The following is a 25445-nucleotide window of genomic DNA, read 5'->3' on the forward strand; positions in this document are numbered from 1 at the left end:
TGCTATCTCCCCCAGAGTCTTGGGAAGTATTACAGTACAATAACTCACTCCTTTAGAGAACAAGATTATTCAGAGATGTTAAGATTTCACATTACACCAAGTGTTTTGGGAACAGAGAGAAGAGAGAGAGAAGAGAAACGGTCTGATTAACGCTTCAGTGATAGAGAGGGATGATGTTGATGTTCAGAAGAAATGTGAGGAATGAAAGTGAACAGGAGTTATATAAAATGAGACGAGCTTCGCCGCCCACGATCGCCTCCTACCTGGCTTTGAACGTTTCTCTCAATGTCCTCAGTTATAAGGCCATCTGCTTACATACACGATAATAACTGTTGGTATGCCTTACGGTGTATTTCCACAGAGCAATTAGACTTAGACCTACTTAAACAAATCAGTAGTGACCATGAATCCATCCATGTGGTATTTAGCTTGTGTTTAGAATGATACATGAAGTCAAGGTACACACAGTTACTGTAGATTGACTTTGGGTGGGTGCTTCCCATATAGATTTGTTTACTATGCATGCACGCACACACACACCACACGCACACACACACCACATGCACACCCACACACGCACACGCACGCATGCACACACACACACGCACAGTGTTGGAGTGATCAGCTGAGTTATAGGTCCAGGACCAGACTCCCTCAGTCTCTACACATCTGAATTCTGAGAGGGGCTCATTAGTTGTTGCTACGGCGATAAATAAAAGATGATAGTCTGGAGATGCGATGGGCCCCCTGAGGAGGAGAGTTGAGTCTGGGGCTGAGCAATGAATGAATACACACTTGCTCACCTCCACAATGGAAACGTGGGCTGGCTGGGCCCATTATATCTCTGAGAGGTTTCACATTCATTTTTCTCTTTCATTCACTTTTATCTGATCATTTCTGTTATCAAGTGTCCCTCAGGCTTTTGCCCTGTCTGGCCTCCAGGGTTAGATAAAGATTCAACGCACATCAGAAAAATATTAGATTCAATCTGTGGATCTTCTTCAGGTGAGATCGGTGGTCTGTCACCTGTCAGACATGTAGCTGTTCCAAACATCCAACGCGTACATACTGTTGTCACTTAGAAAGGCTTCATATTCTCTTCTCTTCTAACACTCTCCTCTAGTATGGAAGCAGAAACGGCTTGTTGTATAAGAACCAAGAAGCAGAGCGATGCACAGCACAGACACATGGGTAATGGAGTCCACAGCACAGACACATGGGTAATGGAGTCCACAGCACAGACACATGGGTAATGGAGTCCACAGCACAGACATATGGGTAATGGAGTCCACAGCACAGACACATGGGTAATGGAGTCCACAGCACAGACATATGGGTAATGGAGTCCACAGTACAGAAACATGGGTAATGGAGTCCACAGCACAGACATATGGGTAATGGAGTCCACAGCACAGACCTCTAGGTAATGGATTCCATCAGTGAGTCGGGACCCCTGTAGTTCCACTGAGACTCTTACTGACATCTGCTGCTTCCACTACCTGTTCAGTGGAGGCAGGAGTTTAAGGCTCATTTACCCCCCCTTAAACACACACACAGGACATGATCACATTCTGTAATTCATTTCAGCCTGCATTTCTACATGTGGGGACTTATTATTTCTCCTATGGCATTTGTAAATAAATCTTTTTTCCACTCTCTCTCTCTCTCTCACTGTCTGATGATATAGGGCACCTTGGAGTGCGCCCGTCTGGCATGGGGAAACACACACACAGACACACAGGCAGACAGAGGCCCCCATACCTGAGGGAGCATTGTGTTTACCCCTCCCTCCCTCCACTCAGTGTCTCTCTTTCCAAGGAGCCCCAGGTTGTGCTCTGAAATAGCTGGGTACAGATAGCTTTAGTTCAGCTTATTGAACCAGACGTCTGGGTTGGATATCCCAGACCCAGGAGAGGACCTGCCTACCTGGCCCAGCCATGGCCTGCTCTGCTCTCTGTCTCTCATCTCCTCTGTCCTGTAGCCTGAGGGTTAGCTACACCTCCTGCCATGCCTGTCCTCTGTCTTGGCCATTTTAAGAGACCAACCTACATCCCATGGGAAATACTGACTGTCAGTTATTTTAGGTTCCTTGGTTAGGCTAGACGGCCCAAAGATTTCCGTTGGCCGCATGTTGAATGTTGTTACTCTCCAGTGAGGTTCGGTTGTCCTGGAAGAATGCGAGAACAATGGCTTCTTTAAAAACAAAGCTGCATTTACAGGAGCAATTAGGGTTAATTGCCTTGTCAATGGCACATTGACAGATTTAAAAATAATAATAATTTAAAAAATGTTACCCCTTTTTCATGGTATCCAATTGGTAGTAGTTACTGTCTTGTCTCATCGCTGCAACTCTTGTACGGACTCAGGAGAAGGTCAAGAGCCGTGCGCCCTCCGAAACACAACCCAATCAAGCCGCACTGCTTCTTGACACAACGCACATCCAACCCGGAAGCCAAACGCATCAATGTGTCAGAGGAATCACCGTACACCTGGCGACCTGGTTAGCGCGCACTGCGCCCGTCCCGCCACAGGAGTCGCTAGTGCGCGATGAGACAAGGACATCCCTACCGGCCAAACCCTCTCTAACCCGGACAACGCTAGGCCAATTGTGCACCGCCCCATGGGCCTCCCGGTCGCGACAGAGCCTGGGCTCGAACCCAGAGTCTCTGGTGGCACAGCTAATACTGTGATGCAGTGCCTTAGACCACTGCACCACTACGGAGGCCATCAACAGATTTTATACCTAGTCGACTCGGGGATTTGAACCAGCACAGGCAAAATCCAAGAGGAAAACCTGGTTCAGTCTGCTTTCCACCAGACACTGTGAGATTAATTCACCTTTCAGCAGGACAATAACCTAAAAACACAAGGACAAATATACACTGGAATGACTTACCAAGAAGACAGTGAATGTTCCTGAGTGGTCAAGTTACAGTTTTGACTTAAATCTGCTTGAAAATTTATAGTAAGACCTGAAAATGGTTGTCTAGCAATGATCAACAACCAATATGACAGAGCATGAAGAATTTTCAAAATAATAATGGGCAAATATTGTACAATCCAGGTGTGTAAAGCTCTTAGAAACTTACCCAGAAAGGTTCACGACTGTAACCACTGCCTAAGGTGATTCTAACTTTTGTAAATGAGATATTTTTGTATTTCTTTTTCAATAAATTTGCAAACATTTCTAAAATATGTTTTCACTTTGTGATTATGGGGTTTTGTGTTTTTTTTTAATCCATTTTGAATTCCGGCTATAACACAACAAAATGTGGAATAAGTCAAGGAGTATAAATACTTTCTGAATGCCCTGTAAAGATCCTCTTTCCACCCACTACTTTATTGTCATCAGACTAATGGTCATGTTTTGTTTGCATTGTCTGTACAGTACTTGTGTGTGCAATTTTTCATAGTCGTTTCCTGTGTTTGTTGCAGACGGAGTTGGACCTAGAGAAAGGCCTGGAGATGAGGAAGTGGGTTCTGTCTGGGATCCTAGCCAGCGAGGAGACCTACCTCAGCCACCTGGAGGCACTGCTACTGGTGAGAAGCTGGAAGACACACACAGGACTTTCCATGAATGCTCTATGTATCACATACATGTACACACACAGTACAAACTCTCTCTCTCTCTCTCTCTCTCTCTCTCTCTCTCTCTGTCTCTCTCTCTCTCTCTCTCTCTCTCTCTCTGTCTCTCTCTCTCTCTCTCTCTCTCTCTCTCTCTCTCTCTCACACACCTGTTCTCTCAGCCTATGAAGCCTCTGAAGGCAGCAGCCACCACGTCCCAACCCGTGCTGACCATCCCCCAGATTGAGACCATCTTCTTCAAAGTGCCCGAGCTCTATGAGGTCCACAAGGAGTTCTACGACGGCCTGCTCCCCCGGGTGCAGCAGTGGAGCCACCACCAGCGCGTGGGGGACCTCTTCCAGAAACAGGTGAGGTCATAAGACAGATCCCTGGGGTGTTCCCCTGCCATGTGTCTGTGGGAGCCTGGAGCCTGACTCAGGATGACAGAGGACTCCCTCCCTGGACCTGGCTGCATGGCAACATGACATCATGAGCCTCATTCAGAATGACACAGGACCCTTATGCATTATACAGTCTGCCTGTGGTTCTGTGTGGCTCTGTGTCATAGCTCACAGCAGCATCCGTACTCTGAATGGAAGAAATGTTAAATCAAATCACATTGATCAACCTCACGAGGTGCAACTTATTTTAGGGACAGATGGAATAGCCTCTCTCCTCCTGACATGAGAGCTTCTGCCACGGAGGCCAGAGCCAAACCTGTACTGACTGGGCCCATTTCATCATGTTCACAACGGGTCAATGAATCCTACATTAACCACTTGTTTATCCCCCTAATGCTCGTGCAGTCACTGCAGAAGTAGAGCCTGAGTCTAGCCTATCATGAGTGCTGTGTGTATGAGGACAGTGCACATGAAGAAGTAGAATCTCACAATGCTGTCTTTTCTACCTAGGGAGCTCTGAGACTAATGTTACACTGTGTGCTCTATGTCTCTAAGAAGCAGCCTATAAATAGTGCCATACACTGAGCGTTAGGGGACTTTTCTCTCTCTCTTCCCTCCAATTATCTTCACAAAGCCCGCTCTCCCCGGAGGCCTGAACAATGACTATTTCATTTGTCTGTTATACTGTCAGGGCGGCACACGCCGGAATCCTTTTCCGCATTTATTTATTCATTGTTGGTTTTTCTACTCCATCTCTCTTGTCTGTGTCTGCTATGTGATACGCAGTGGCATCAACGGCTGCGTTTTGCGTCTCCCAGCAGACAAGCGTTGAAAGAGGAGCCATATGGATTCAAAGGCTGTAGGCTACAGTAGAGGAGCAGTCCGTTAGTTCCTCTCTCTATCTCTTTTTCGTTCTGCCTTTCTCTATCAATCTCTTTATCTCCCTCATACCAAAATACATCTTTCCCCCAATTCCTCTCACCAGACATCAGGGGAAGAAGATGCCAACACCGCAGGAAAACTCTCCTTACATGACAGCCATTTAGTGTGGAGGAGGGGAGCAAGAGAGGATGAGAAGAGAGGAGAGGAGGGAGGAGAGTGGGTGAGGGGAGAGGATGGAGGAGAGAGGAGGAGAAGAGAGGAGAGGAGGGAGGAGAGTGGGTGAGGGGAGAGGATGGAGGAGAGTGGAGGGGAGAGGATGGAGGAGAGAGAGGAGAGAGAGGGGAGAGGAGGAGGGAGGAGAGGGGCGAGGGGAGAGGATAGAGGAGGGGAGAGGAGGAGAAGAGAGGAGAGGAGGGAGGAGAGTGGGTGAGGGGAGAGGATGGAGGAGAGGGTGAGGGGAGGGAGGAGAAGAGAGGAGAGGAGGGAGGAGAGTGGGTGAGGGGAGAGGAGGAGGAGGAGAGAGGATGAAGAGAGGGAGAGGAGGGAGGAGAGTGGGTGAGGGGAGAGGAGGAGAAGAGAGGAGAGGAGGGAGGAGAGTGGGCGAGGGGAGAGGATGGAGGAGAGAGGAGGAGAAGAGAGGAGAGGAGGGAGGAGAGTGGGCGAGGGGAGAGGATGGAGGAGAGAGGAGGAGAAGAGAGGAGAGGAGGGAGGAGAGTGGGTGAGGGGAGAGGATGGAGGAGAGAGGGTGAGGGGAGAGGAGGGAGGAGGAGCAGAGAGGAGAGGAGGGAGGAGAGTGGGTGAGGGGAGAGGATGGAGGAGAGAGGGTGAGGGGAGAGGATGGAGGAGAGTGGGTGAGGGGAGAGGATGGAGGAGAGTGGGTGAGGGGAGAGGATGGAGGAGAGAGGAGAGGAGGGAGGAGAGGGGGTGAGGGGAGAGGATGGAGGAGAGAGGGTGAGGGGAGAGGATGGAGGAGAATGGGTGAGGGGAGAGGATGGAGGAGAGAGGAGGAGAAGAGAGGAGAGGAGGGAGGAGAGTGGGTGAGGGGAGAGGATGGAGGAGAGAGGATGAGAAGAGAGGAGAGGAGGGAGGAGAGTGGGCGAGGGGAGAGGATGGAGGAGAGAGGAGGAGAAAAGAGGAGAGGAGGGAGGAGAGTGGGTGAGGGGAGAGGATGGAGGAGAGAGGATGAGAAGAGAGGAGAGGAGGGAGGAGAGTGGGTGAGGGGAGAGGATGGAGGAGAGAGGAGGAGAAGAGAGGAGAGGAGGGAGGAGAGTGGGTGAGGGGAGAGGATGGAGGATGAGAAGAGAGGAGAGGAGGGAGGAGAGTGGGTGAGGGGTGAGGATGGAGGAGAATGGGTGAGGGGAGAGGATGGAGGAGAGAGGAGAGGAGGGAGGAGAGTGGGTGAGGGGAGAGGATGGAGGAGAGAGGAGGAGAAGAGAGGAGAGGAGGGAGGAGAGGGGTGAGGGGAGAGGATGGAGGATGAGAAGAGAGGAGAGGATGGAGGAGAGTGGGCGAGGGGAGAGGATGGAGGAGTAGGAGGAGAAGAGAGGAGAGGAGGGAGGAGAGTGGGTGAGGGGAGAGGATGGAGGAGAGAGGGTGAGGGGAGAGGATGGAGGAGAGTGGGTGAGGGGAGAGGATGGAGGAGAGTGGGTGAGGGGAGAGGATGGAGGAGAGAGGAGGAGAAGAGAGGAGAGGAGGGAGGAGAGTGGGTGAGGGGAGAGGATGGAGGAGAGTGGGTGAGGGGAGAGGATGGAGGAGAGAGGCGGAGAAGAGAGGAGAGGAGGGAGGAGAGTGGGTGAGGGGAGAGGATGGAGGAGAGAGGAGAGGAGGGAGGAGAGTGGGTGAGGGGAGAGGATGGAGGAGAGAGGTGGAGAAGAGAGGAGAGGAGGGAGGAGAGTGGGTGAGGGGAGAGGATGGAGGAGAGAGGAGGAGAAGAGAGGAGAGGAGGGAGGAGAGTGGGTGAGGGGAGAGGATGGAGGAGAGAGGGTGAGGGGAGAGGATGGAGGAGAGTGGGTGAGGGGAGAGGATGGAGGAGAGTGGGTGAGGGGAGAGGATGGAGGAGAGTGGGTGAGGGGAGAGGATGGAGGAGAGAGGGTGAGGGGAGAGGATGGAGGATGAGCAGAGAGGAGAGGAGGGAGGAGAGTGGGTGAAGATGGAGGAGAGTGGGTGAGGGGAGAGGATGGAGGAGAGTGGGTGAGGGGAGAGGATGGAGGAGAGTGGGTGAGGGGAGAGGATGGAGGAGAGAGGAGGAGAAGAGAGGAGAGGAGGGAGGAGAGTGGGTGAGGGGAGAGGATGGAGGAGAGCGGGTGAGGGGAGAGGATGGAGGAGAGAGGCGGAGAAGAGAGGAGAGGAGGGAGGAGAGTGGGTGAGGGGAGAGGATGGAGGAGAGAGGCGGAGAAGAGAGGAGAGGAGGGAGGAGAGTGGGTGAGGGGAGAGGATGGAGGAGAGAGGCGGAGAAGAGAGGAGAGGAGGGAGGAGAGTGGGTGAGGGGAGAGGATGGAGGAGAGAGGAGGAGAAGAGAGGAGAGGAGGGAGGAGAGTGGGTGAGGGGAGAGGATGGAGGAGAGAGGGTGAGGGGAGAGGATGGAGGAGAGTGGGTGAGGGGAGAGGATGGAGGAGAGTGGGTGAGGGGAGAGGATGGAGGAGAGTGGGTGAGGGGAGAGGATGGAGGAGAGAGGGTGAGGGGAGAGGATGGAGGATGAGCAGAGAGGAGAGGAGAGGAGGGAGGAGAGTGGGTGAAGATGGAGGAGAGTTGGGTGAGGGAGAGGATGGAGGAGAGTGGGTGAGGGGAGAGGATGGAGGAGAGTGGGTTAGGGAGAGGATGGAGTAGAGAGGAGGAGAAGAGAGGAGAGGAATGGAGGAGAGTGGGTGAGGGGAGAGGATGGAGGAGAGAGGGTGAGGGGAGAGGATGGAGGAGAGTGGGTGAGGGGAGAGGATGGAGGAGAGTGGGTGAGGGGAGAGGATGGAGGAGAGCGGGTGAGGGAGAGGAGGGAGGAGAGTGGGTGAGGGGAGAGGATGGAGGAGAGAGGAGAGGAGGGAGGAGAGTGGGTGAGGGGAGAGGATGGAGGAGAGAGGGTGAGGGGAGAGGATGCAGGAGAGTGGGTGAGGGGAGAGGATGGAGGAGAGTGGGTGAGGGGAGAGGATGGAGGAGAGTGGGTGAGGGGAGAGGAGGGAGGAGAGTGGGTGAGGGGAGAGGATGGAGGAGAGAGGGTGAGGGGAGAGGATGGAGGAGAGTGGGTGAGGGGAGAGGATGGAGGAGAGCGGGTGAGGGAGAGGAGGGAGGAGAGTGGGTGAGGGAGAGGAGGGAGGAGAGTGGGTGAGGGGAGAGGATGGAGGAGAGTGGGTGAGGGAGAGGAGGGAGGAGAGTGGGTGAGGGAGAGGAGGGAGGAGAGTGGGTGAGGGGAGAGGATGGAGGAGAGTGGGTGAGGGGAGAGGATGGAGGAGAGTGGGTGAGGGGAGCAGCTAGCAGATTTAGGCTGAGTCTCTCTGATAGAGCTGTCTCCCCCTGTCTGTGAAGTCTCTGTAACAGACAGGCAGCCGGAGGAAAAGTAACAGCTCATCACTACCAGAAAGAAGGTGGAAAAAACTGAAAAAAGGTTAATGACAGGTTATGAGAGCGGTTGTCAAGAGAGAAGTATTCTCACACTCCTTTAAAGTCCCAAAATGGGGCTAAATAATACACTGTACTGTTTCCCCCTAATGGTACAGTCCTCTCTGCTGTTTCCCCCTAATGGTACAGTCCTCTCTGCTGTTTCCCCCTAATGGTACAGTCCTCTCTGCTATTTCCCTAATGGTACAGTCCTCTTTGCTGTTTCCCTAATGGTACAGTCCTCTCTGCTGTTTCCCCCTAATGGTACAGTCCTCTCTGCTGTTTCCCCTAATGGTACAGTCCTCTCTGCTATTTCCCCCTAATGGTACAGTCCTCTCTGCTGTTTCCCCCTAATGGTACAGTCCTCTCTGCTGTTTCCCTAATGGTACAGTCCTCTCTGCTGTTTCCCTAATGGTACAGTCCTCTCTGCTGTTTCCCTAATGGTACAGTCCTCTCTGCTGTTTCCCCCTAATGGTACAGTCCTCTCTGCTGTTTCCCCCTAATGGTACAGTCCTCTCTGCTGTTTCCCCTAATGGTACAGTCCTCTCTGCTGTTTCCCCCTAATGGTACAGTCCTCTCTGCTGTTTCCCCCTAATGGTACAGTCCTCTCTGCTGTTTCCCCCTAATGGTACAGTCCTCTCTGCTGTTTCCCCCTAATGGTACAGTCCTCTCTGCTGTTTCCCCTAATGGTACAGTCCTCTCTGCTGTTTCCCCCTAATGGTACAGTCCTCTCTGCTGTTTCCCCTGAAAGGTACAGTCCTCTCTGCTGTTTCCCCCTAATGGTACAGTCCTCTCTGCTGTTTCCCCTAATGGTACAGTCCTCTCTGCTGTTTCCCCTAATGGTACAGTCCTCTCTGCTGTTTCCCCCTAATGGTACAGTCCTCTCTGCTGTTTCCCCCTAATGGTACAGTCCTCTCTGCTGTTTCCCCCTAATGGTACAGTCCTCTCTGCTGTTTCCCCCTAATGGTACAGTCCTCTCTGCTGTTTCCCCCTAATGGTACAGTCCTCTCTGCTGTTTCCCCCTAATGGTACAGTCCTCTCTGCTGTTTCCCCCTAATGGTACAGTCCTCTTTGCTGTTTCCCCTAATGGTACAGTCCTCTCTGCTGTTTCCCCTAATGGTACAGTCCTCTCCGCTGTTTCCCCCTAATGGTACAGTCCTCTCTGCTGTTTCCCCTAATGGTACAGTCCTCTCTGCTGTTTCCCCTAATGGTACAGTCCTCTCTGCTGTTTCCCCTAATGGTACAGTCCTCTCTGCTGTTTCCCCCTAATGGTACAGTCCTCTCTGCTGTTTCTTATACAGGTCTATGAATACACCATGGAGACGTTTCTTTATCTAGGATAGGTGCATATGAATGGGGAATTTCAGGAGTAATACTGTAGCATCTTTACACACAAAATATACAATATGTACACCGACATACAGTGTTATGAGTCCATTCTTGTGCTGTTGATGACATCGTCCTCCCAGTCTGTGCTAGATAAGAAAAGCATCCCAACCATGCGGTTACACTCATCATCTTACGTCACCATACAGCCAGCCAGCAACTGTGTGTGTCGAACGGCTCCAACTGCTCCATGTCTGCAGCGCTATTACCTCCATTCCGGCTCCTCCCCGCCCATAATGGGATTGTCACGCTCTGAATTCCTGTCCACTGTGGTGCAGATTTATTCTGGCCCGAGGCAGGACTCAGATGCAGTGGGGATAGGATTGCTTGGTGGGGGAAAATCGCTTACCGCTTCAACTTCTAGCAGCTCCTAGAAAAACGTGGGTTTCTTTCGACTGTGAGACAAAATCGATTGTCTCAGCATGACAATTCTCAGCCGTCTGAGGAAATACTGTAAAGGTCAGGGGTCACACCAGGATGATAATGTGTGGGAATGGGATGAGCTCATAGGTGATGCTAGAAAGTAAAGAGAGGAGAAGGTTTTTAGGAACAGGTTCTGGCAGCCGCTGGCAGCCTGCTGTCTGTCATCTACGTACAATGACCTGGAGATATTCATGAGCAGGTGCAGGTGGACCAGTGCTAAGGTGAAGTAGAGAAGCATATTGTGTCCTGAACACTGTGTTCTTGTAGACTATTCTTCAGGGGCACACTAAACTACCTTGGTGCTGTGTGTGTAGCTGTGTGTGTGTGCGTGTGTTCGTACGTGTGTTGGTGTGTGCGTGTGTGTGTGTAAAACATCTTTGCGTTTGCCTCAGTTGCCCCCTCTCTCGTCATTACACACTCTACCCCCCTCTTCATCCATTGCTGTCAGGCTTGTATTCAGGAGAATGGATTGGGCAGTTGAGCGCTAAGGAGATGGATAGTGTTACTGACGGGCAGAATTTCAAGGAGTTAGGACGGTTGAATGAGATTTTCAAATGTGTTTTTACAGCAACTGTTACCCAGGACACTCATTACTCACCCCAGCATAGGCCTCCACTCCGCCGCTACCATGGCAACAGCCGTAGGCCGGGACTGCGCCACGGAAGCGCTGGTGTTTCCTGTGGCGATGATGACATTGCCCCGTCTGTCGAACTGTGTCCCAAACACTTAGTTTTTTTCTCCACTCATTATGGTGAACTCTGTTGTTGGGTTGTAGCTGTCATTTCTCATGTTGTGATTATGCCAACATGTCCTTCTTTCCCCCAAAACAGCAATGCAAACAGAAGGCCTGTTTTGGTAAATATGGGCTATGGAAAGTGGTGACTGTGTTTTAATGTGGCTTTTGTATTCTGTCCTCTCTCGCACCCTCCCCGTCCATTCGACAGGCCGGCCAGCTGGGAGTTTACCGGGCCTTTGTGGACAACTACGAGGTTGCTGTGGAGACGGCTGAGAAGTGCTGTCAGGCCAACACGCAGTTCGCTGAAATTTCTGAGGTAATGGGAACTGGCACAGAGGTAGATGGGGTGGTATGGGAGGAGGGAGGGAGGAGAGGAGAGGAGAGGAGAGGAGAGGAGAGGAGAGGAGAGGAGAGGAGAGGAGAGGAGAGGAGAGGAGAGGAGAGGAGAGGAGAGGAGAGGAGAGGAGAGGAGACAGGGAGGTATGGGAGGAGAGGGGACAGGGAGGTGAGGGAGGGGGGAGAGGAGACAGGGAGGTATGGAAGGTGAGGGAAGGAGGGAGGGAGAAGAAGAGACAGGGAGGTATGGGAGGAGTGGGGACAGGGAGGTGAGGGAGGAGAGGGGACAGGGAGGTGAGGGAGGAGAGGGGACAGGGAGGTGAGGGAGGTGAGGGAGGAGAGGGACAGGGAGGTGAAGGAGGGAGGGAGGGGGGGACAGGGAGGTGAGGGAGGAGAGGGGACAGGGAGGTGAGGGGGAGAGGAGACAGGGAGGTATGGGAGGTGAGGGAAGGAGAGAGGGAGGAGAGGAGACAGAGAGGTAGGGGAGGAGTGGGGACAGGGAGGTGAGGGAGGAGAGGGGACAGGGAGGTGAGGGAGGAGAGGGGACAGGGAGGTGAAGGAGGGAGGGAGGGAGGGAGGATAGGGAGGGAGGGAGGATAGGGGACAGGGAGGTGAGGGGACAGGGAGGGAGGGAGGGAGGGAGGGAGGGGAGGGAGGGGACAGGGAGGGGGAGGGAGGATAGGGGACAGGGAGGTGAGGGAGGAGAGGGGACAGGGAGGTGAGGGAGGGAGGGAGGGAGGAGAGGGGACAGGAGAGGTGAGGGAGGGAGGGAGGGAGGAGAGGGGACAGGAGGGAGGGAGGGAGGGAGGGAGGGAGGGAGGGAGGGAGGGAGAGGGAGGGAGGGAGGGAGGGAGGGGAGGGAGGTGAAGGAGGGAGGGAGGGAGGGAGTGAGGGAGGGAGGAGGGGAGGGACAGGGAGGTGAAGGAGGGAGGGAGGGAGGGAGGTAGGGAGGGAGGAGAGGGAGGGGAGGTGAGGGAGGGAGGAGAGGAGAGGGGACAGGGAGGTGAGGTAGGGAGGGGAGGAGAGGGGACAGGGAGGTGAGGGAGGGAGGAGAGGAGACAGTGAGGTATGGGAGGAGAGGGGACAGGGAGGTGAGAGAAGGAGGAAGGGAGCGAGTGGGGGAGGTATGGAAGCAAGGAGGTATTGACTACTGGTCTGGATAGGTTTTGTCATTTCATCTTGACTATGGGGGCTAGGGGGTACACCTCTTGTTTTGGAAATGGGGTGATGGGATATGGGTGGGAAAGAAGAAACATCCCTCCACTAACAGTATATGAACACACTCAGCCTCCCACATCCTCAAAGTGACAGCTTGAAAATAAATGTTTCTCTTCAAGCTCTCTCCTCCTGAGAGGAAAGTAGCTCTTTCTACAGCTCTTAGGAAGCGGCTTTGTGGCCCAGCCCCAGGTCACTCTGCCACGCTGCGTAGAGAGACAGACAGAGAGGATGGTTGGAGACTGTAAAAGTGGGCCATTAAGCACACAGGGAAAATCGTTGGGAGAACATTTCACATCTACTCGTGTAAAGAGGACAGTGGGGTATCAAACTCAACAGCTTTATTCTATTTGTTTTACCCACAAACCCCTTCACCGCCACCACCCACACAATTTCACAACCATTGCCCTCAGGGGTGTCATGAACCCATTATTTTAGAGGGGGCATGAAGTACGTGTGGATGGATAGATGGATGGATGGTGGAGAATTTAGCATTTTTCAAACACCTGAAACAGCATTTTCCTGCAGTCTAGAGCCATAATCATTATTACTAATTCTATTTTTTATTTTTTTCTCCATAGGTTATCTAAGCATACCACATTACCTGTTCAATTGTCATTTTGATGAATGATGCAAATTGATTCTTGAAGAACTTTTAAGCCTTAGGAGTTTAGTACAACTGCGACCCTAAATATGCTTCTCTGCATCTCTGCTAAAACCTGCGTAAAAGATTGAAAGGAATGAGTCTTATTCAGTACATTTAGTAATTGCTTACTTTTCTAAAATCTAGCAACCTTGCCAGTAGGCATGTCAGCTAAGATAGTTAGATAAGTTACTCTAACCTGAAATGGCTTGGTAGCTAGTTGGGAGATTGGGAACCTATCTAGCTGGCTCGTTAAAGCCAACTTCATACAATATCTACGTGGCTAGTGCTACATAGAAACAACAAAACATTTGAATTTGATTTATTAATCAAGAAGGAATCCGTATGCTACATAGCATGATACAATTTATAGATATACCTCCTGTGAGTCCTTCCCATCACCGGCAGTTCAAATCAAATCTGAGGGGGCCTGTGTCATTCTGCCCCCTATGGGCATGACGCCTCTGATTGCCATTAGAACACACTTGAATTGTATTATTATTATACTGTTTTGCCTGCCTGCCTGTGTGTCTGCGATCTGTGTGTTCTGCAGTGATGTGGAACCAATGCAGAGGGAGGTGGTGGGTAATATTTTCTTGGGTTTCTGGTTGAGTCCCCGGCGGCCAGTGTTAGAAACCCTGGAGTATGGAAGTGCACTCAATCTTACCTATGTGCAGATGAACCATGACAGGCTAATATATTAATTTAACCACAAAACAGAGCTTTACAGTAGCCTGAAGGGCCCAGCCATGCTAGTGGAAGAACGTCTCTCTCAGACAGGAAGTGTAATTGCCTGAACAGAGAAGCATAATGCCAAGGCAAGGAGAAACAGTTTAGACGATGATGTACGAAGCTGGGGTTACACGTGGTGAAACGCTTCATTGCCTCTCAGGCTACAGGTGTGAATGTGTTAAATAATCACATTTCAATTTCACTACGATCTCTTGACTAGCAGTTTTTTCAAGGGCTTATTTTGGACAGATATTTTGGACTAAAGTCTGTTTGTAAAGTCTGTATGTAGTCACGACCGCTGGTACGTAAAATCTTGTGCCAAAGCCACCGGCATTAACGGGATACTTCGGGATGTTGGCGGCAGTAAGCCTAGTGGTTAGAGCGTTGGGCCAGTAACCGAAAGGTTGCTAAATGGAATCCCCGAGCTGACAAGGTAAAAATCTGTCCTTCCGCCCCTGACCAAGGCAGTTAACCCACTGTTCCTAGCCGTCATTGTAAAATAAGAATTTGTTCTTAACTGACTTGCTAGCAGATTATATAGACTTCCAGTTATTGCGCTAGTTAGCAATAGCGCTAGCATTAGTTACCAACTTCCTTCAAACTGCACACAAATAAAACACTTTTTCATCCAGGAGTTCATCTGACTGATAAAAGGGCCTCATTTCCAACATCCTGAAGTGTCCCTTTAAGATGGTGACTGGATTTAAGGCAGAGAATCAATCATTCAGTGTTTTTAATGGGATATGTAATGATGCATGTCTCTCTGCAATCTGAATGTGACTGTGTAAAAAATGCTGACGATGGCTTATTGGGTGCAGGATACGTTGAAATAGGAGTTAGGCTGAGGAGAGTGTGTCTGTCTCATTACTGCTGGGCTCCTGCATCCCAAATGGCACCCTATTCCATTTATAGTGTACTACTTTTGACCTGCAGGGTTCTGATCAGAAGTAGTGCACTACTATATATAGGGAATACTGTGCCATTTGGGACAGACTATAAGACATGAAGCACTACATCAAGCCAAGGGGCCAGGCTGTTATTACCATATCGGTTATATGTTGATCAGCATCAAGTTTTCCTCTGTGTAATGTTGTCCACTGTCCCGACAGAACCTCAAGGTGAGGAGCACCAAGGACTTGAAGGACCAGTCAGCCAAGAACTCTCTGGAGAGTAAGTAGCCCACAGTATAACTGAACATTTACATTCTGTCTAAAATGGCACTCTATATAGTCCTATAATACTGACTACTCTGGTCAAAAGTAGTGCACTATATAGGGAATAGGCTACCATTTGGGACTCAGACTAAATCACTGCCACAGAAAAATAGAGACTGGCTCATTTTTAGTAACAGCACTTATTTGACTAGTGTCATGTCATAGTTCTCTGACCCAGTTGGAGGGGCTGTGTTGTAGCTCATGCTGCTGTCTCTCCTTTCTCTCCCACAGCTCTCCTGTACAAACCAGTGGACAGAGTTACTCGTAGCACCCTGGTACTGCATGTGAGTATAAGCAGCCCCCAAACACACAGCTGGCTTTTTATTTATTCTCCTGCTATTTTTGTATGTACTGGTAACTCTGTGAACCTCACACCTCAGGATGTTTAAAGACTGTCTCTGTAACACACGGTAACTGTGTGTCTGTGGGTGTGCCTGTAGGACCTGCTGAAGCACACGCCCTCCAGCCACCCAGACCACCCCCTGCTCCAGGACGCACTCCGCATCTCCCAGAACTTCCTGTCCAGCATCAACGAGGAGACCACACCCAGACGCCAGTCCATGACTGTCAAGAAGGGAGAGGTGAGGAGCAGTGCTGATCAGGGATAGTTTGGGCTTTTTCGGTAATAAACAAATACGATTACATGGACAGTGGGCACCTGATCCTTGATCAGCGCTCCAATTCTGAGATGCTTTATGAAATGGATCCAGAGCTCTGCTGTATTTTTGTGTTGTTGGATGTTCTTAATCAATAGACTGTTGCAGAGCTTTATCTGATTTGGCTTTGGGCCATAGGGTAGAAGTGGGACCGTTATATAATTCTAGGTCTATGCTGAGGGTATGGTATTACGTCATTGATCAGTAACTCAACACTGGTAGATTGACCTTGCCCTGCCCTGACAACGACCCGGTAGTCGATCTAATACGGTGTCAAACTCAATCTATGCCCAAATATGGTAATAATACAGAATCCCCTGCGCATGCCTATTAGGAAGCCTACTGTTTGCTCTCTGTGCTGGATCTCCATCCCATCCAACCCCACATCTTCCCCCTAGAGACTGCCGACCCGGGTGGGAGTGGAGGACAGCTGGCGTGACATGTAATGCCCCATAACGAGCCCCGTCTCTCTGACTGGGAGAGTTCATATTAAATATTCATGATGAGGCTCCTCTCTCTGCACATGGGGGGGTCATTACTGCACCCCATCATCACGCCTCTTACCCGCCCCCTACCCCCCTATCCCCTTTTGCAACTCTCACACTGATCATCAAATATTGATAATGGATACATGAAACGAGTGCATGGAAATCAATGGCCTCATTATATTGTGCATTAGCTAGTATGTGAGAATATTCCTGGGGTGTGTGTGTGCTTTACCCTACTATGTTACATATACACAAATACAGGATGCATGCCAAACGGCACCCTGTTCCCTTTAAATTGCACTACTTTTGACCAGGGCCCATAGGGTAGTGCGCTATATAGGGAATAGGTTGCCATTTGGGATGCAGACACAGTCGACTTGGGATATCTCCAGTCTTACAGGAACGCCCGGTCATTATCGTTCCCCGGTGACACGATGCTACTTCAGCCTTTAGTCCACAATGATCGGCTACTCCGGAGAATGCTTAAGTGACAAGACCTCCAGTGCATCGGTTCCACAAACAGTGAAAGCTGTTGAGGACTATGTCAAAATAGCAGTGATCCTGTTGTTAGCTCTGTTTCAGACCGGCCCAGAGGTTAATCAGAGCTAGTAGTGGTGTTGTGGTCAGGGAGAAGGGTTGTGATGACAGGGAGAAGGGTTGTGATGACAGGGAGAAGGGGTGTGATGACAGGGAGAAGGGTTGTGATGACAGGGAGAAGGGTTGTGATGACAGGGAGAAGGGTTGTGATGACAGGGAGAAGGGTTGTGATGACAGGGAGAAGGGTTGTGATGACAGGGAGAAGGGTTGTGATGACAGGGAGAAGAGCTGTGATGACAGGGAGAAGGGTTGTGATGACAGGGAGAAGGGTTGTGGGGTTGTGATGACAGGGAGAAGGGTTGTGGTGACAGGGAGAAGGGTTGTGATGACAGGGAGAAGGGTTGTGATGACAGGGAGAAGGGTGATGACAGGGAGAAGGGTTGTGGTGACAGGGAGAAGGGTTGTGATGACAGGGAGAAGGGCTTGTGTTCAGGAGAAGGGTGACAGGGAGAAGGGTTGTGATGACAGGGAGAAGGGTTGTGATGACAGGGAGAAGGGTTGTGATGACAGGGAGAAGGGTGATGACAGGGAGAAGGGTGAGAAGGGTTGTGGTCAGGGAGAAGGGTTGTGATGACAGGGAGAAGGGCTGTGATGACAGGGAGAAGGGCTGTGGTGACAGGGAGAAGGGCTTGTGATGACAGGGAGAAGGGTTGTGATGACAGGGAGAAGGGTTGTGATGACAGGAGAAGGGTTGTGATGACAGGAGAAGGGTTGTGATTGACAGGGAGAAGGGTTTGTGACAGGTCAGGGAGAAGGGTTGTGGACAGGGAGAAGGGTTGTGACAGGGAGAAGGGTTGTGGTGACAGGGAGAAGGGTTGTGGTGACAGGGAGAAGGGTTGTGGTGACAGGGAGAAGGGAGGGAGAAGGGTTGTGGTGACAGGGAGAAGGGTTGTGGTGACAGGGAGAAGGGTTGTGGTGAGGGAGAAGGGTTGTGGTGACAGGGAGAAGGGTTGTGGTGACAGGGAGAAGGGTTGTGGTGACAGGGAGAAGGGTTGTGATGACAGGAGAAGGGTTGTGATGACAGGGAGAAGGGTTGTGGTGACAGGGAGAAGGGTTGTGGTGACAGGGAGGGCTGTGGTGACAGGGAGAAGGGTGTGGTGACATTGACAGGGAGAAGGGCTGTGATGACAGGGAGAAGGGCTGTGGTGACAGGGAGAAGGGCTGTGGTGACAGGGAGAAGGGTTGACAGGGAGAAGGGGAGAAGGGCTTGGTGGTCAGGGAGAAGGGTTGTGATGACAGGGAGAAGGGTGTGGTGATTGACAGGGAGAAGGGTTGTGGTCAGGGAGAAGGGTTGTGATGACAGGGAGAAGGGTTGTGGTGACAGGGAGAAGGGTTGTGGTGACAGGGAGAAGGGCTGTGGTGACAGGGAGAAGGGTTGTGATGTGGTGACAGGGAGAAGGGTTGTGGTCAGGGAGAAGGGTTGTGATGAGAAGGGGGAGAAGGGTTGTCAGGGAGAAGGGTGACAGGGGGAGAAGGGTTGTGATGACAGGGAGAAGGGCTGTGATGACAGGGAGAAGGGCTGTGATGACAGGGAGAAGGGTTGTGATGACAGGGAGAAGGGTTGTGGTGACAGGGAGAAGGGTTGTGATGACAGGGAGAAGGGTTGTGATGACAGGGAGAAGGGTTGTGATGACAGGGAGAAGGGTTGTGGTCAGGGAGAAGGGCTGTTGTGGAGAAGGGCTGACAGGGAGAAGGGTTGACAGGGAGAAGGGCTGGTCAGGGAGAAGGGTTGTGGTGACAGGGAGAAGGGCTGTGATTGACAGGGAGAAGGGTTGTGATGACAGGGAGAAGGGAGTTGTGATGACAGGGAGAAGGGCTGTGGTGACAGGGAGAAGGGTTGTGATGACAGGGAGAAGGGTTGTGATGACAGGGAGAAGGGCTGTGATGACAGGGAGAAGGATTGTGACAGGGAGAAGGGTTGTGGTGACAGGGAGAAGGGTTGTGATGACAGGGAGAAGGGTTGTGATGACAGGGAGAAGGGCTGTGATGACAGGGAGAAGGGTTGTGGTCAGGGAGAAGGGTGTGTGGTGACAGGGAGAAGGGCTGTGGTGACAGGGAGAAGGGGAGAAGGGTTGTGATGACAGGGAGAAGGGTTGTGATGACAGGGAGAAGGGTTGTGATGACAGGGAGAAGGGCTGTGGTGACAGGGAGAAGGGTTGTGATGAGGGAGAAGGGTTGTGGTGACAGGGAGAAGGGTTGTGGTGACAGGGAGAAGGGCTGTGGTGACAGGGAGAAGGGTTGTGGTCAGGGAGAAGGGTTGTGATGACAGGGAGAAGGGTTGTGATGACAGGGAGAAGGGTTGTGATGACAGGGAGAAGGGTTGTGATGACAGGGAGAAGGGTTGTGATGACAGGGAGAAGGGCTGTGATGACAGGGAGAAGGGTTGTGATGACAGGGAGGGGTTGTGAGAAGGGTTGTGATGACAGGGAGAAGGGTTGTGACAGGGAGAAGGGTTGTGATGACAGGGAGAAGGGCTGTGGTGACAGGGAGAAGGGCTGTGGTGACAGGGAGAAGGGCTGTGGTGACAGGGAGAAGGGCTGTGATGACAGGGAGAAGGGTTGTGATGACAGGGAGAAGGGTTGTGATGACAGGGAGAAGGGCTGTGATGACAGGGAGAAGGGCTGTGGTGACAGGGAGAAGGGCTGTGATGACAGGGAGAAGGGTTGTGATGACAGGGAGAAGGGTTGTGATGACAGGGAGAAGGGTTGTGGTGACAGGGAGAAGGGTTGTGATGACAGGGAGAAGGGTTGTGATGACAGGGAGAAGGGTTGTGGTGACAGGGAGAAGGGTTGTGATGACAGGGAGAAGGGTTGTGATGACAGGGAGAAGGGTTGTGATGACAGGGAGAAGGGCTGTGATTGACAGGGAGAAGGGCTGTGATGACAGGGAGAAGGGTTGTGACAGGGAGAAGGGTGACAGGGAGAAGGGTTGGATGACAGGGAGAAGGGCTGGTGACAGGGAGAAGGGCTGTGATGACAGGGAGAAGGGTTTGATGACAGGGAGAAGGGTTGTGATGAAGGGTTGTGATGACAGGGAGAAGGGAAGGGTTGTGATTGACAGGGAGAAGGGTTGTGATGACAGGGAGAAGGGTTGTGATGACAGGGAGAAGGGCTGTGATGACAGGGAGAAGGGCTGTGGTGACAGGGAGAAGGGTTGTGGTGACAGGGAGAACAGGGTTGTGATGACAGGGAGAAGGGTTGTGATGACAGGGAGAAAGGGTTGTGATGACAGGGAGAAGGGCTGTGATGACAGGGAGAAGGGTTGTGATGACAGGGAGAAGGGTTGTGATGACAGGGAGAAGGGTTGTGGGAGAAGGGTTGTGATGACAGGGAGAAGGGTTGTGATGACAGGGAGAAGGGTTGTGATGACAGGGAGAAGGGCTGTGATGACAGGGAGAAGGGTTGTGATGACAGAAGGGAGAAGGGTTGTGATGACAGGGAGAAGGGTTGTGGTGACAGGGGTTGAAGGGAAGGGTGTGATGACAGGGAGAAGGGCTGTGATGACAGGGGGAGAAGGGTTGTGGTGACAGGGAGAAGGGTTGTGATGACAGGGAGAAGGGTTGTGATGACAGGGAGAAGGGTTGTGATGACAGGGAGAAGGGCTGTGACACAGGGAGAAGGGTTGTGATGACAGGGAGAAGGGTTGTGATGACAGGGAGAAGGGTTGTGATGACAGGGAGAAGGGTTGTGATGGGACAGGGAGGGAGAAGGGTTGTGGTGACAGGAGAAGAGGAGAAGGGTTGTGATGACAGGGAGAAGGGTGGGTGACAGGAGAAGGGTTGTGATGACAGGGAGAAGGGTTGTGATGACAGGGAGAAGGGCTGTGGTGACAGGGAGAAGGGTTGTGATGACAGGGAGAAGGGTTGTGATGGGAGAAGGGTTGGATGACAGGGAGAAGGGCTGTGGTGACAGGGAGAAGGGCTGTGATGACAGTGACAGGGAGAAGGGTTGTGTGGTGACAGGGAGAAGGGTTGTGGTGACAGGGAGAAGGGTGATGACAGGGAGAAGGGCAGGGACAGGGAGAAGGGTTGTGATGACAGGGAGAAGGGCTGTGGTGACAGGGAGAAGGGTTGTGATGACAGGGAGAAGGGTTGTGGTGACAGGGAGAAGGGTTGTGATGACAGGGAGAAGGGTTGTGGTGATGACAAGGGAGAAGGGCTGTGATGACAGGGAGAAGGGCTGTGGTGACAGGGAGAAGGGTTGTGTGACAGGGAGAAGGGCTGTGGTGACAGGGAGAAGGGCTGTGATGACAGGGAGAAGGGCTGTGGTGACAGGGAGAAGGGTTGTGAGATGACAGGGAGAAGGGTTGTGGTGACAGGGAGAAGGGTTGTGGTGACAGGGAGAAGGGTTGTGGTGACAGGGAGAAGGGTTGTGGTGACAGGGAGAAGGGTTGTGGTGACAGGGAGAAGGGTTGTGACAGGGAGAAGGGCTGTGGTGACAGGGAGAAGGGTTGTGACAGGGAGAAGGGTTGTGGTGACAGGGAGAAGGGTTGTGGTGACAGGGAGAAGGGTTGTGGTGACAGGGAGAAGGGTTGTGGTGACAGGGAGAAGGGTTGTGATGACAGGGAGAAGGGCTGACAGGGAGAAGGGTTGTGGTGACAGGGAGAAGGGTTGTGATGACAGGGAGAAGGGTTGTGGTCAGGGAGAAGGGTTGTGATGACAGGGAGAAGGGTTGTGGTGACAGGGAGAAGGGTTGTGGTGACAGGGAGAAGGGTTGTGATGACAGGGAGACAGGGAGAAGGGTTGTGATTGACAGGGAGAAGGGTTGTGAGGGAGAAGGGTGACAGGGAGAAGGGCTGTGATGACAGGGAGAAGGGTTGTGGTGACAGGGAGAAGGGTTGTGATGACAGGGAGAAGGGCTGTGATGACAGGGAGAAGGGTTGTGATGACAGGGAGAAGGGTTTGGGAGAAGGGCTGACAGGGAGAAGGGTTGTGATGACAGGGAGAAGGGCTGTGGTGACAGGGAGAAGGGTTGTGGTGACAGGGAGAAGGGCTGTGGTGACAGGGAGAAGGGTTGTGGTGACAGGGAGAAGGGTTGTGATGACAGGGTTGAAGGGGGTGGTGAGAAGGGTTGATGACAGGGAGAAGGGTTGTGGTGACAGGGAGAAGGGTGTGATGACAGAGAAGGGCTGTGAGGGGAGAAGGGCTGTGGTGACAGGGAGAAGGGTTGTGGTGACAGGGAGAAGGGCTGTGATGACAGGGAGAAGGGCTGTGATGACAGGGAGAAGGGTTGTGGTGACAGGGAGAAGGGCTGTGGTGAGAAGGGTTGTGGGACAGGGAGAAGGGCTGTGATGACAGGGAGAAGGGTTGTGGTGACAGGGAGAAGGGTTGTGGTCAGGGAGAAGGGTTGTGATGACAGGGAGAAGGGCTGTGGTGACAGGGAGAAGGGTTGTGATGACAGGGAAGGGTTGTGATGACAGGGAGGGCAGGGAGAAGGGTGTGATGACAGGGAGAAGGGCTGTGGTGACAGGGAGAAGGGCTGTGATGACAGGGAGAAGGGCTGTGGTGACAGGGAGAAGGGCTGTGATGACAGGGAGAAGGGTTGTGATGACAGGGAGAAGGGCTGTGATGACAGGGAGAAGGGCTGACAGGGAGAAGGGCTGTGGTGACAGGGAGAAGGGCTGTGATGACAGGGAGAAGGGCTGTGGTGACAGGGAGAAGGGCTGTGATGACAGGGAGAAGGGTTGTGATGACAGGGAGAAGGGCTGTGGTGACAGGGAGAAGGGCTGTGGTGACAGGGAGAAGGGCTGTGATGACAGGGAGAAGGGCTGTGGTGACAGGGAGAAGGGCTGTGGTGACAGGGAGAAGGGCTGTGGTGACAGGGAGAAGGGCTGTGGTGACAGGGAGAAGGGTTGTGATGACAGGGAGAAGGGCTGTGGTGACAGGGAGAAGGGCTGTGGTGACAGGGAGAAGGGTTGTGGTGACAGGGAGAAGGGCTGTGATGACAGGGAGAAGGGCTGTGGTGACAGGGAGAAGGGTTGTGGTGACAGGGAGAAGGGCTGTGGTGACAGGGAGAAGGGTTGTGGTGACAGGGAGAAGGGTTGTGGTGACAGGGAGAAGGGTTGTGGTGACAGGGAGAAGGGTTGTGATGACAGGGAGAAGGGCTGTGATGACAGGGAGAAGGGCTGTGGTGACAGGGAGAAGGGTTGTGGGGAGAAGGGCAGGGAGAAGGGGCTGTGGTGACAGGGAGAAGGGCTGTGGTGACAGGGAGAAGGGTTGTGGTGACAGGGAGAAGGGCTGTGGTGACAGGGAGAAGGGTTGTGGTGACAGGGAGAAGGGCTGTGGTGACAGGGAGAAGGGAGAAGGGTTGTGGTGACAGGGAGAAGGGCTGTGGTGACAGGGAGAAGGGCTGTGGTGACAGGGAGAAGGGCTGTGGTGACAGGGAGAAGGGCTGTGGTGACAGGGAGAAGGGAAGGGCTGTGGTGACAGGGAGAAGGGCTGTGATGACAGGGAGAAGGGCTGTGATGACAGGGAGAAGGGCTGTGATGACAGGGAGAAGGGCTGTGATGACAGGGAGAAGGGCTGTGATGACAGGGAGAAGGGCTGTGATGACAGGGAGAAGGGCTGTGATGACAGGGAGAAGGGCTGTGGTGACAGGGAGAAGGGCTGTGGTGACAGGGAGAAGGGCTGTGATGACAGGGAGAAGGGCTGTGATGACAGGGAGAAGGGCTGTGATGACAGGGAGAAGGGCTGTGGTGACAGGGAGAAGGGCTGTGATGACAGGGAGAAGGGTTGTGATGACAGGGAGAAGGGCTGTGATGACAGGGAGAAGGGCTGTGATGACAGGGAGAAGGGCTGTGATGACAGGGAGAAGGGCTGTGGTGACAGGGAGAAGGGCTGTGATGACAGGGAGAAGGGCTGTGGTGACAGGGAGAAGGACAGGGAGAAGGGCTGTGATGACAGGGAGAAGGGCTGTGGTGACAGGGAGAAGGGCTGTGGTGACAGGGAGAAGGGCTGTGGTGACAGGGAGAAGGGTTGTGATGACAGGGAGAAGGGCTGTGATGACAGGGAGAAGGGCTGTGGTGACAGGGAGAAGGGCTGTGATGACAGGGAGAAGGGCTGTGGTGACAGGGAGAAGGGCTGTGGTGACAGGGAGAAGGGCTGTGGTGACAGGGAGAGGGAGAAGGGCTGGCTGGGCTGTGTGACAGGGAGAAGGGCTGTGGTGACAGGGAGAAGGGCTGTGGTGACAGGGAGAAGGGCTGTGGTGACAGGGAGAAGGGCTGTGGTGACAGGGAGAAGGGCTGTGGTGACAGGGAGAAGGGCTGTGATGACAGGGAGAAGGGCTGTGGTGACAGGGAGAAGGGCTGTGGGGACAGGGAGAAGGGCTGTGGTGACAGGGAGAAGGGTTGTGATGACAGGGAGAAGGGCTGTGATGACAGGGAGAAGGGCTGTGGTGACAGGGAGAAGGGTTGTGATGACAGGGAGAAGGGCTGTGGTGACAGGGAGAAGGGCTGTGGTGACAGGGAGAAGGGTTGTGATGACAGGGAGAAGGGCTGTGGTGACAGGGAGAAGGGCTGTGGTGACAGGGAGAAGGGCTGTGGTGACAGGGAGAAGGGTTGTGATCAGGGAGAAGGGCTGTGGTGACAGGGAGAAGGGCTGTGGTGACAGGGAGAAGGGCTGTGATGACAGGGAGAAGGGCTGTGGTGACAGGGAGAAGGGCTGTGGTGACAGGGAGAAGGGCTGTGGTGACAGGGAGAAGGGTTGTGATGACAGGGAGAAGGGCTGTGGTGACAGGGAGAAGGGTTGTGGTGACAGGGAGAAGGGCTGTGGTGACAGGGAGAAGGGCTGTGGTGACAGGGAGAAGGGCTGTGGTGACAGGGAGAAGGGCTGTGATGACAGGGAGAAGGGCTGTGGTCAGGGAGAAGGGTTGTGGTGACAGGGAGAAGGGCTGTGGTGACAGGGAGAAGGGCTGTGGTGACAGGGAGAAGGGCTGTGGTGACAGGGAGAAGGGCTGTGATGACAGGGAGAAGGGCTGTGGTGACAGGGAGAAGGGCTGTGATGACAGGGGTAGAGGATACTGATCTGGAGCAGGGATAGACAGGAGCTGGGGTTTGGGTAGAGGTATCAGAATCAGAATCACGTTTGTTGTCCTATGAGAGGAATAGTTCAGCACAATTCACACATGAATACATAAAACAAATAGAAAACGCAGCAAGAAACTAACAAGTCAGACATTTACAGCACCACCACTTGCCCATAGAGGGAAGCTTATTACAGTTGTTTATTATAGTGATTATCCCAGGGATGAAACTCCTCCCGAAGCGCCCAGCGCGACATTTCATTGTCCGTTATCTCCGACCTGATAGGAGGACATCAAAGCGGTGGTGAAGAGGGCGGTCTGGGCTTTGGACTAGATTGCGCTTTCATTAAGAAGTGAGAGTTTTAGAGCTGTCTTCAATCAGATCCTCTTCAGCCAACATCCTCATTGTGGTTGTTTTGGCGGTGTCAGAGGTGGAACTGCGTTAGAGCTGTCAAATCCACAAACGGCTCCTGGTATTCTACCTAAAGCGGACATTGCCATTGGCTGCACAGAGTCTCATTAAGAGAAATCCCATTCAGCCTTGTTTACAAGTTGGAACACTGGAATGT

At 52.7% G+C, this 25445-nt stretch overlaps 1 protein-coding gene across 1 annotated transcript in view; it reads left to right on the forward strand.

Moving 5' to 3' along the window:
* The window catches only part of LOC112220366 (breakpoint cluster region protein-like), a 186996-nt gene that overhangs the window by 118089 nt on the left and 43462 nt on the right, over window positions 1–25445 (forward strand). Inside the window, exons 3-8 of the mRNA XM_042302391.1 lie at window positions 3436–3540; window positions 3747–3932; window positions 11186–11293; window positions 15013–15073; window positions 15349–15401; window positions 15558–15698. Of these exons, the coding sequence (XP_042158325.1) occupies window positions 3436–3540; window positions 3747–3932; window positions 11186–11293; window positions 15013–15073; window positions 15349–15401; window positions 15558–15698 (654 nt within the window). The remainder of the gene's footprint in view (window positions 1–3435; window positions 3541–3746; window positions 3933–11185; window positions 11294–15012; window positions 15074–15348; window positions 15402–15557; window positions 15699–25445) is intronic.

Source organism: Oncorhynchus tshawytscha, linkage group LG20, assembly GCF_018296145.1.
Source record: "Oncorhynchus tshawytscha isolate Ot180627B linkage group LG20, Otsh_v2.0, whole genome shotgun sequence".
In the NCBI taxonomy this organism is placed as follows: domain Eukaryota; kingdom Metazoa; phylum Chordata; class Actinopteri; order Salmoniformes; family Salmonidae; genus Oncorhynchus; species Oncorhynchus tshawytscha.